General features: G+C 43.6%; 1 protein-coding gene across 1 annotated transcript in view; it reads right to left on the reverse strand.

Annotated features, from left to right (window-relative positions):
* The window catches only part of CYB5B (cytochrome b5 type B), a 149,465-nt gene that overhangs the window by 17,548 nt on the left and 119,185 nt on the right, over positions 1 to 12,732 (reverse strand). The window contains exons 2-3 of the mRNA XM_086945761.1: positions 7,479 to 7,607; positions 6,814 to 6,840 (exon numbers count right to left, since the gene is read on the reverse strand). Coding sequence (XP_086801887.1) covers positions 6,814 to 6,840; positions 7,479 to 7,607 — 156 coding nt within the window. The remainder of the gene's footprint in view (positions 1 to 6,813; positions 6,841 to 7,478; positions 7,608 to 12,732) is intronic.

Here is a 12,732-nt window from a genome sequence, read left to right on the forward strand (position 1 = left end):
GTTCTCCTGCTATTACAAGTGATCCACAGGGAGGCAAAGAGCAGTTTCCACTGCCACCTGAATCGGTTCTGAAGTTTAAGTGTTTAGCTACGAAGGTACCCCATTATCATTGAGCATTCAGTCGGTCTCCCAATAAGAATATTAACTTGGGAACTAGAGTGAGGCAGGAAAATGTATACAGGGCGAACACAGAGTAAGTCAAGAAGCAATGCTTGCCACAAGAAAGTGCCTGCCCTTCAGAAAGCTAAGAGAGCACATTTAAGTACTGCTTGAATGCAAAAACATCCACTGCTGGGGTCCCCCATTACAGAAACTGAAGGGAGATAGCCAGGTGTTTCAGTTTCCACGTATTTAGAGTGGAAGCCAAACTGCTCACTAAGTCTACCTCAGAAAGGTCCCATATCACATGAAAAGGAAATGAAGTAGGTAGGATAGGGCATAAGAACCCAACGACAAAGAGGGTTCATCAATAACCCCAGGGCAGACCTGCTATCCTAAGTTTATTTGTCACAGTGTGTGTTTACAGGAAGAAGGGGCAGGGCAATGCTGAGTAGGCTTTATACTCATCGCTCTTCCTAAACAACCAAAACACCCTTACCCCTCCCCCCATAATGAACTGATTGAGCACTATCTTACATATCCCAAGGAGGTTTTAACTGGGGTCCAGCTGTTTAGACCATTCACACTAGAGCTTGAAACCACTTCTGGGCCAGGGTTGCCAGCTCCCTGTATGATTGTACCTCTTCACCATGTGGCCATGTGAAGAGGCATGAGACCGTGTGTCACATGGTGGCACCATGTGAGTTGGCAGACCTGCAGTGCATCACCCACCAAGTCCAGTTGAAGGTCTACTAATTATTTTCTAGCTTCTTCAAAGGGTAGTCCAAAATAAAACACGTGCACATGAATGTAACCCACATCTGTATCTAGTTAGGATTCTACCTCAAGAACTATCTTCAGGGAAGACCTTTAGTCCACACTATCTGGGGCACTACCATGGGCAAAATAGAGGCAAAGGAATTAACCTGCTCTTCCAACTCTTGGCCACTGGACTAACTCTCTTAAAGGGGCCAATGCCACTGATCCGCATGCGGTTTGGTCCCATAAGGAGGACTGAAATGAGCCTGGGGATCACCACAAGCCATTTTGCATCAGGCTGTATGTATCAGACCCAGCTGGAACAGAGGAAGACCGACTTCTTTGTGCTTTTTTTTTTAGATCGGTTTGTTGGCCAATGCGGTCTAGAACCTTCTTAATATAATTAATCACACCAAGGAAGTGATTTCGAGGCTGTCGAATGTAGGGCCAAGCGTTAAAAATGCAGCTCATGCCTCTAAGATAGAACATATTGTGTGTTGATTGGACTGTAGCTTACCAAAGTCTTCCACCTCCTCATCAACTGAAGAAGCAGAGGCCAGTCACATTCCGGCTCAAGCAATGGCAACTTTCCATTTGTCTGTGGAATACTGGTAGTATTAGCCAGTCGGGGGTTAATTACAAGGTATTCTGATACAATTGGGCCAGAAATGTAATTCAATGGGAGTCCTCAGAAAGGAGAAACTCTGAACAAGCTTAGTTTGTCCAGTCTTTATAAAACAGCCTTTCTGGAACATTTTTGAGGTGATTTTGCATGCTGCCACAAAGCTGCTTTATATACTTCCACCTACATGTATTCAGGGGAAAATCACTAAGAACGCAATAGTTTATTGAACGAAATACAGTAGTAATGCAATGAGTAATTACAAGAAGTACAGGAATAATCCAGGTCCAGAAATATACACCACGAAAAACCGAATAATCAGCTGTACGGCGAACAGCAGAACAGGTACTTACAGGAATCATTACTAACTACAGGAATGGCTTTCCACGGCGCCTGAGGGTCAAGCGTAACCATCCGTGGGCTGGATTTCAACTTTACACTTGCAAAATCAATTACTGAAATGCAGCCCTGCACAGCACGGCATTTGTCCTTTTCATGTGTGAGCGAGGAAAGCCTTGCCGGAGACCTTGAGCCTGGTTCAAGGTCATTCCCAGAGAGCCAAGAACAAGAAACACTGATCACAAAGTAGTGAGAGGGGCCCCACATCCGTCACTCGGCTGACAGCTCTCACTCCACTCAAGGTAATGCCAGGAAATCGCCGGGCTTCTCGGGACAGCTAGTGCCGCCTGCCTGGCCATTAGGTTCAGCCCTGAAACTCGTGAGCACGGCTCTGGACGTCCGCGAAGGTCGTCCACCTTCCATGCAGCGGAGACAGACAGGGAGAGGAAGAGACGGAGAGGAAAACACGAGGAGAGTGAGAAACAGGAGAGAGATAGATGGGGAGAGAGAGAGAGCAAGAGAAGAGACCGCGAACTAGAGGGACAAACACATGTAGGGGCATAGAGCAATCTAGAGGCGGGGAGAGACTAGGTTGGGGGCACAGGCCTGAAGAGACAGAGACAAATATTCATATAGAGAAAAAGAGAAACGTTGAGGACAAAGGGAGATCTAGAAATAGAGGGAGAAACAGATCAAAAGAGACAAAGACAAATCCAAGAAATAGAGAGAGAAAACACATCGTCGACAAATAGATCTATTGACGGGGAGAGACCGCAGGGGACAAAGACCAAAAGAGACAGACACCCAGAAAGACAAAACACAAATGAAATAGATACAACTAGAAACCGAGCGGCGTGCACACACACACACACACACCTTGAACAGCTATGTATTAAATACACCTTTGTGCTCTTCCCTGCCTGCCTTTCCCCATTTCATCTGCAGCCTCTTTTCCTCCTCTCGGTGGAAACCCAGCTGGCCGCCATGATTGGCAAACACATATACAAGCAAGAAGAATGTACACATGTGCCATAAAACCAGAGCCTGTTGTGGATGGAATAAAGCAGCCAGAAGTTAATCAGTTTAGTAAGAAATGCAAGCACACCAATGCACAGGGCCTTTCACTGCTGCACTAGCCCGCAGGTCAAGCCCTTTCCACATTCCAATGCTCTGCCTCTCTCACAGGCATTTACTGGCTCCCAGAATCCCCTCCGACTTCTAGGTAAACCTCACTGCTGGTCTGACAGGCATCTGAGGCAGGCGGTGGGGTAGGGGAAAGTTCAGTGACAGGAACTGGCACACAGTGATTCAAAGGTGGAGATGAATATAAACATATACAACAAAGCTAAGGAGAGAAATGCCAATAATGGAAGCCAGCAATGCTCTAACTGAAGTTTGTTGGGGCAGAAACTGGCCGAGCGATACAAAGGTGAAGATGATCTAGACAAAGGAAAGCAGAGAAATGTCCAGCACGGATGCCAGCAAAGCTCTGAGGTTTGATGGGGCAGTAGCGATAGACTCATGTGTGTGAAGATAAATACAGACAAATTAAACAAAGGTAAGGGAGAAATGCCAATAATGGAAGCCAGCAATGCTCTAGCTGAAGTTTGTGGGGGCAGGAACCGGCCGAGCGATACAAAGGTGAAGCTAAATATAGACAGATAAAAGAAAAGGTAAACAGGGAAACGTCCAGCGAGGAAGTCAGCATTGCTCTCACTGAGGTTTGTTGGACTGAAACTTTGGACATGTGCGAATGATTGCACACATGCCAATGCCTTTTATGAAGGTGTGTCCTGTGCTTTCCAGGGGTTACTCTGTGGCATTGTAGATGTATGCAACATGAGATTTGCGGTTGCCATTGCGATATATTCCTGCAACTATCCAAAATGGCCTAATTTCTTTAATAAATAAGTCCACGGTCCAGCATCGCAGAACATCCTCGCCACCCACTGGCCCTACTGTGGTAAGATGTCATTTCGAAAAGGTAGGATGCCCTCATCCCACCAATATCCCTATTCTACCATAGGAATGGATCTTCTGTAGGTCAATGTACTCCGGCTTCACTTGAGGAAGGGTTACCAGGCCCGTTTTGTCCCCAGAGGCGCCACATTTCAACTACTATGGACTTGGACTTACTCTGTGGATCAAACTGAACATCAGAGTAAACATATGAATCTCAGACAGGAACTGTGTTCTTCACAGAAGAGTATCCTGCTATAAAGTTTAGGTTTGCATCAAACCCCATAGTCGTCCTGTGTCAAAAGCCCTTCATGGCATTGTGAAGTGTGCAAATTCGGTTTATGTTTTGTGCAATCAGTCTGACCCAATGTCTTGTGGGCTTGAACCTTGAACACACTGGAAAGCTTTCTCATGTTTTCTCTGACTGCTCCATTTTGCAGTATAGCCAAAGAGTACTATTTTCCTTATATGAGGGCGATTCCTCCCCCCACACGTCTCCTGGCCCTAGCGGAGATGTTTGATCAGTCTCTGACACCACAGTTTTCTCCCACGAGTGGCATGTGGTGTGTGGGCGCGCGATTCTTTCAGGTAACAGTGTGGCTGATATCTTTTTTAGAAAGACACAGCAACTACACCTAAAAATTGAGGAGCCACCTGTATTTTTAAAGAGGCAGCTTCCTAGATAGGGCACTAGTTTTCCATTCGAAGCCCACGTCTGCAGCCCGGAGCCAGCTGCTCAAATCCTCTGAGATCTACAAAACTCATCAGCACTCACATTGAGAAAGGCATTGATCAGTTGTAGGCCTAGACCACAGGTACCCCCTGAATTTTTCTACTTTGTGAGGAAAAAGAGGAAGCGAACTGCCCTGCAAGAGAAAAAGCGACTTGACTTCATGACTAGACTTGCGGTCCAAGTGACAGCGGAGCTGGGCTGACCTGACAAGGGAGGGGAAAATGGCTGTCCAAAAGCAGAGGATCATCTATCCAGTGTGACCCATAGGGACTCTGCACTCGCTGCTTGTATATGCGTCTTTGACAGTCTAGGACCTGTCTTGGAAGTGTGCCAACATGGACTGCGGAAAGCAGGATTCTCCCCCGATTCTTCACCTAGTCTCCTCCGTGTAGAATAATATATTACTCTTCCGTGGATCCTCAGAACCCTTGGCCATCTGCCCCCAGATTACTATGATGATAAAACCTCTTCACTGCCAGGAGCGGCCCACGCAGGTAAGAGCAGTGGGGCGGGGGGACTCTACAGATGAGGACAAGGGAAAATGTATTACATTCTTCCTCATAGTTGTCTGTCGAGTTAAGCCCCCCCGCCGCCCCCCCATTGCTCTTGCCTACACGGACCACTTCTGTTCACTTTCAACAGCTTGGAGTACAGGCAGTTTGAGATACAGCTACTTTGAGGTTTCTAGGCACTGGAATAGGCTAATCTCACAATACCTTTTGGACAAACATGATTTGCCAAAAATCCTTTAGTGAACATAAACCAAGAGGTTTCTGCGATTCCTTTGGGTGGAAGTTGGGGTGTTTCCAAACATGAAGCAAAGAAGCAAAGCTCAACTGACCTTGGCTGCCGTGGTACAAGTTGTCTGGAACTGGCAGAGATAGCGCTGTAGCTGAGCTGCTCAGATAAATGATCTTTTTGTTACAAGGGATGTACGTGAACTTAGGATACTTTCTCTGGTATGTGTGTGAAATGCTGTGTTGGAGATTACTTTAGTAAATCTGAGTTCAGTAGGAGCCTGCTGGAGCACTGCTGACTGAAAGTTACAATTAAAATTTCTCTACAGTTAACAGTGAGCAAGAGCACTATGTTTACATAAAGGCAGCAGTTATTTAGGAATAAACCCCAGCCCTACAAAACGGTACGGAATACTGTTTTTTTTTTGTTGAGTGCAGTTTACTGATCTGTTTATCTAGATTTTATATAAGTTTCTGATAACCACCCCCTTGATCAACTGCCCAACCTTGCGACCTCAAGAGAAGAAATACCCAAACAGCAATACTTTTGAGTGGTGCAAGAGTACCCAAGATGCTGAGACACAAATGGTAAACACCAGTTAGTCACGTGCATAGTGCCCAGTAACTAGTGATTGCTCAAGGACCTGGTGAAGAGACCTTATAACATATTACTGGACGTCACTGACAAAGCCAAGCTTCGACCCGCACTGCTGTTAATGTGTTTGCGAGACAACAGCACCTATTTACAAGAAGCAGCAAGCACAAAGCAAAACCCTGCAAGAAGAAGCCGGACACTGGAAGAGCGAAGTGCCATACCAAAAAACATAAAAACGTGCTGTTTGCGAAAGGTAAATCCGACAACACAACAACAGAAAAAGCATTTCATCTGCATTTCAGACTCGCAAAGGATATGTGGCCGGGAAAGCAGTCCTTGCGGAGGGATGAATTTATAATCCTGCTCAAAGAACTACCAGCTCACTGTAAAACAGACGCACACAATGACATCAGCAAACCCCATAGTGCTTTTCTTACCCTGCAGAAGATTAGGCTTAAGGTATCAATGTAAGGTGACAGGGATTATCCATTCCCATTTCAGCGCTCTCTTCCAGGAGGGGCTTGTCCACTTCCATGAACTACAAATCACTGAGTTTGAATGTATAGCGAATCCACTCATTGTGAGAGCTTTTTGGATACCTTGAATTGTACATGTATCTTTTCTGTCTACCTGTATAGTTTTTATATTGTGATGTATTTTATCTGCACTTTTATGGTATTTTTTTATGCCGGATAAAGTCTTTTGAAGTGAAAAAAAATTAAATGAATGTACAGCGAAGCCACTCGTTGTGAGAGCTTTTTGGATACCTTGAATTTTAAATGTGCCAGTCTTATTATGCTGCGTTTCTGCTATCTTTGGACTATACCAAAACCTCAAATACATACATTAGCCTATTAAGTAGTGACTCCCATATTTAGCATCAAGACAGAACTGCTGCAGCCAACTGCCTCAGTCTTTGCAGGACAATATTACAGTTCAAAATATATGCAATGGCAAATGGTATCCTTACCTTTGATCCTTTCCCCGTACGGTCATTCTGTGAAAATAAAAGAACATTTATTTGCACGCATGTTTTCTAAGAAAATCTTCAAATTACAACACAGAGAAGCGAACATTTGAGATAAATGCAAGTGATAACCAGTCCTGTACTCCATAGAAGTGTGCACAGACCTGCCCAAAGGTAAGGCGGGCACCCATGCGAATACCAGACCCATACTAAAACCCAACCCAAACCAAGATCCCCTTGCGCTTAACTAAAGCAAGAAAGGAAAGCCCCCCATTTCCCCAAACCACGCATGCTCAGCAACATGTCCCAAGCAAGCACAACCAGGTCTCCCCACATCCAGAGCAACAGCACCCGGGATTCTGGATGAGCAAACTGTACACAAATTGATTCCCATCTTAGGTCCAAAATAAGTTTATCCAGACACTGTCCATCACAACCAAATCAAGCTAAGACATAGGCCAACAATCCCACTAAAACCAAGCATATCATGCCCAACGAAAGCTAGGCAAACCAGCTCTGAGCACAGACGACTATAATCTGCCAACTCTAAAGTCTGAGCAGCACATCGTAAGAAAAAGTACACAAAACAGACAACAGCTGACGTTTCATACAGATTTAATACCAGTTGTAAGATTGGAAAATGTGTTTAAGTCCACAGGTGCACTTACCGGATGGACCTCTCCTATAAAATACTGCTTCAGCATTTCTCTTGCATCTATGGAATGACCAACATCTTCAAAGCTTTCTGTGGCATCTCCACCAGCCTGCTCAAATAGCACCTCTTCGCCACCTGGGTGCTGGAAAACAGATATTCTATAATTAGCCAAAGAATGACAAAACAACCAATAATAATAATTTGTGGAAGAATGGAATTGATCATTAACGACCCATTAAGAATTGAGTTTGATTACTGATGTCCTACTCCATTACTGAGCTAATTATCTCTACTGAAATGCTCCGAAATGGGCAAAAAGGGTCTCAATGGATCATTCCGAGATAGATGGCAAAAGTGGGATGGCACATGACAATTTGTTTTTGATCATTCTAGGATTATAAAAATATTATATAAATCAAAAGAAACAAAATAAATAAAATGCCCAGTTATATTTGCAGGTGGGGGAGATTAACTTCCGCTTAGTGTGAAGGAAGGTGAAAATAATCCGGCAAATCAAAACACATTAACCAGACCAAAATCCCACCTGATTTTTCAAATATACACCACTTAAGCAGACGTGTAGGGATAGAGAGCATGGAGCCATATTGTAGAAAACATTTTTTTGGAGGTTGCAAACAGCCCGGTTCACAAAATCGGGCCATTTTCTACCGCAAAAAAGATTTTTCATATATACCAAGTACAAATTGCGATTTGGTTACATGTTACCGAATTGCAATTTGAGTTTAGCAATTCGGTATTTGGATGGGGCGTATTTAGGGCGTCCCTTCCAAATACCGAATTGAAGTGCTATGTAGGAATGTTTCGTAACAGAATTACGAAAGCAAAATATTCTTTTTTTACTGACACCTCTAGGGTAGTGGTAACCATTCGCAAATAGGAAGGAGTTCCCACTGGACCCCTTCCCCTTTGTGAATATTGAAAAAAATATTTTGTAATAGCAGGCAGTGGTCCAAGGAACCACTACCTACTCTTAAAAAATGTTTAAACTTAAACGTTTCATTTCATTTTTTGAAACGCTTACTGTTTTCCTTTAAAAAAAAAAAAGGATGCATTAAAAAAATATATATATTTAATAAAAATTAAGATTGTTTTATTTGAAAAATCAATCACAGACTTGGCAGTCTACTGACCCCAGGAGGCCAATGTCCCTGTGATGGCTGCAGTTCCTAATGGGTCCCAAATTGCAAGCTAACTCATTAATATTTATGAGGCAGGTCCATTTGTGACACCATTAGGAATCTCTTTCTGAAGTTTGTAAGTTTATTTACATTAGGAATTACGGTTTCCTAATTGCGATTCCGTAAAAATCGCAATTCCTATTTTTGTGCATATGGCTCCTAGTTCTAAAGTTCCAGGTTAATGCTGTCCACATCAAAATCATCAACTAGTTATCTGTATTTCATTGCTGTCCCTTTAAGCAAGGCTAGACGTTTGCAGTTGAACATTTCACTCTTGATCAAAGTTCAATGTATGCTAGGTAAACACTGATGCGAATTCTGATCTCATCTCCAGTCTGACAGTAGATGAATATATTATGAAAAGTAAACTTTAAAATGGTAAAAAAAATAAAAATTTCAAGTAAGGCTGTTTTCAAAGAATGTAACAAAGCAGAGGGGTTTCATGGGGCACGCGACTGCAGTTTGACTGGAGATTCGTATTGCCCAACAGTGTTTGGCATGATTAGGAGAAGAGACTGACTAGCATTTGAAATGTTAGAGTTAGTATGGAGCAGGTTGGCTGGCATGAATATTGCTGACTGACTGGTTCTATGCGTTTCCTCATTTCCATTGTAAAAGCGATTGGGTGCTGTACACCGCAGAGCCTAGCTTATATTTATAAGTATAGTAGTACAGCTGGAACAGTTTGAGACTCCGGACTACTTCAGTAGAAGAGTAATGCTGCTGAAAGGAAAGGTAGCCCACTTTTTTTTATTCCCCGGAGCGTTGAAATAGATATCGCAATAAATTGTCTGGGGAGAAAGGGTAATCAATTCACCACCATAGAGCGGCCAAAAAAACAAGCTCACTAGCATTTATTTGTAATTTAGGAATCACAGTAGAAGAAGATATTGCCTGGAATTCTGGATTTGCTTGACTTGTGAGAATGTACATTTATTGGACCTCTAGATGACTTACTTAAGAATTGCAGCCTGACCAGGCACTGATGTTCTTTGAAGAGGCTTCTTCTCTCACTGAGTATACAGTAAAAACAATCAGAAAACGAGCAGTGGCAAAGTCAATAGGTTTCACATATAAAAGAGCTATTGAGTTTGTCAATGTTTTTTTAGCCACGTTGAACAGCAGTGTGGTTGCAGTACAGCATGGCTGAAAATAAAGAAAAAATGAATTATGATGCAATCATCGCAGAGAGGATTGGAAGGGTGGCAGGGGACAAGCCCCAACATGGAGAAGAAAAGGAGGGTGGGAGAGGCAACCAATAACAGAGTGGGACAGGAGGGTGAGAGAGGGCAAGCAATAAATGGAGTGGAAAGGAGTACGGGAGAGGGGGCAAGCAATAACTTGGGAGTGGTACAGGAGAGTGGGATGGGGCTAGCAATAACAGAGCGGGAGGGATAGAAAGAAGGGAATAATTCTTATGGAGTGCTACAACTAAAAGAAAAAAGTTGACAAGGCTTTAAGCTAGCAAAATGTCTTGCAAGCAACAGCGCATGCGCCTTCTAAGACATGACCTAAAAACGGATTCACATCCCATGCTCAACTAAAAGGCAACTTAGCTTGAACACTATACTAAAGGAATGGAAGGTAAATCAAGGCTCACCCCCAGCATACATGTTGAAGCAATCTTACAAGACCATCCTGGACTGTCGATAACCAGATTCCCTGGTGTACAGACAGCAAACATTTGAGGAGCTTAAAATATCATCAGTAGAAGAGCTGGAAGTGTATATAACACGAAAGTGACTGAAACTGTGATACTTTTACAGCTCATATAAACTGCGATCCATATTTTTCTGACATTAGAGCAAAAGCCATACAATATATTAGTTGAATGCTGGCATCACAATGCATTATTTATATAGTGTACTGACAACGAACATACACACTGCACTTAGTTGTAACCAAAAGCAATACATTTCCTTACTATGGTAGGTGGGCACAACAGAAAACATTCATATACTTAGTATCAGTTTATTCAATATGACAGCGGACTGATAGGGAGTGTCCTCATGGAGTGCCCCACAATATTCTTTAAAATCCTCCTCACCCCTGCAGACCCGCTGTTGCAGACATTTGCTAAAAAGGCACTGAGCCAAAAGCATAATCTAAGGCACTACATCAGACGGAGGTGTGCTCCACTAGGTGGCCATCAAACACTAGCCTAGCTCATTACAGCTGTGAGTGCAGAGGTAGCTATGACAGCAACCAAATGGAGATAGGATCAGGTGGATGTTAACTCACTGGGAGGTAGGGGTGGGAATGGGAGGGGGTGCAGCAAACACATGTAATGTAGTATATTTTTGCAGCGCCCAGGAACTTGGATAAGTGGTAGATCATGAGCAACCAGAAACCTGGTGGTGTGCAGATCAGCAAACTGGAGTTACACACATTTTAAAGAGGTGCACCGACACATAGGTGGATGACCACTCGTGCCATGCGGGACTGTGAATGAAGATACAGCATGCTTCTTTCTGGGTGAGAGTGTAAGCCTGATGCTACATCATAAGAGGCAGCACTCCCAATCTGCAGGGACCACTGCTCTATCAGGCCTTCGCTCCAAGGAATACTTTAGTGCTTAATGGAGGCAACCATGTTGGGGAAGTTGTTCACACAAGATTAGACAGCAGCACAAGGCAAAGCATCACACACAATTTAGCCTCAAATCTCAAATTTTTATCGATAAATAGCCCTTTCAATTTTTAACAAGCGGCCATATCAAGCGTAGGGAAACGAAGATATGCATTTGATTTCATGTATTCCAAATCATCAGTCACTGGAATAAACAATAGAAAGTTTCAACACCTTATATTTCAACTGAGCTAGGTGAAGAACTGCTTTAACCCTAACAGACCAACAAAGTACAGAATTGCCACCTTTTAAAACGTGTTACTTTCCACAAGAGTTTAATTCAAGTGAAGTTAACAAAGAAGCAATAAAAATCCAATTTTACTCTATCAACAGATTTCTTCTCAAATCCATGTGGCTGTATAAAGACTGGATCTAACTTTAATTTCCACCTGACAAACCACTTTAAACACAAACTTTGAAGCAGTCGCGCAGGAGTGACCCCCCTTTAGTCACACAACCACCAGTTAGAGAAAGACTGTCGATACAAACAGGTTTCACAAAGACTTAATTTCATGCGATAGAACACCCTCCTTACTTGATAAAGGGCAGCTATCTAAGCAGGTGTGTCAAATAAAAAAATACAGAAGGTCAAGAAGCCAGACTATGTCTTAATTTACAGAAATCTTCTCAGATCACACCAGGCCTTTGAAGACCTACATGGACTTCTGCGGTACAGAAAATAAAGTTTAGAATATCTTGCTTAGTCTTCAAAACTAAGACGGGATTCGGCCATAAATATGTCCAGTCGCTGTTCATCAACTATACCCTGAAGGGAACTCTGAGATCCAGCAACCTGCTTATTCAGGCCAGATTCAACAAAGTCCCATGGTAGGCGAATAGGCAATCAATGTCATGGCAATCCAGCTTTGGATCTGTTTGGAATGAAAGCGGAAAATCGATCCAATTTGGCAACGTTTTACCCCCCCCCCCCCCCCCCCCCCAAAATAAACCTTTAAACAAACCAGCTGTTTCATCCATGCATGAAAACATTGGTACTGCCTCCCACTCCCTTCTAAAATAGTACGTGGCCACTCTGGAAGCAGACGAAAACTGGATAAAACCTCCAAGATGGGGTGAGGGCCAGAGAATGTGGCCAGGCCAGCAAGACAGTAGATATGTTGCTCCGGAGTTCCCCACACTGCCTCTGGGGAACCACTGACCTTCAGGTGCAAAAGTGCTATACCCCGCCCTCAAAAGAGCATGAGAAACTGCCAGACGGCACAGAGTGACAAAAGTTATCACATTTACTGGACAGGACCCAATCAGAGAGCACCTCCCATTCTTCAGCAATACAGAACGTCAGGAGTCCTAAAAAGGGGGATCACTGGGACGGGCATTGCAGAAACCTAGAATACTGCAGCAGTGGCCATGGTGGTGCAGATGGGACACCTGCCACTCCGAAGGCAGCTAGTGCATGGGTTTCTGAGAACAATACAGTCA

Source organism: Lissotriton vulgaris, chromosome 12 (genome assembly GCF_964263255.1).
Source record: "Lissotriton vulgaris chromosome 12, aLisVul1.2, whole genome shotgun sequence".
NCBI lineage: Eukaryota > Metazoa > Chordata > Amphibia > Caudata > Salamandridae > Lissotriton > Lissotriton vulgaris.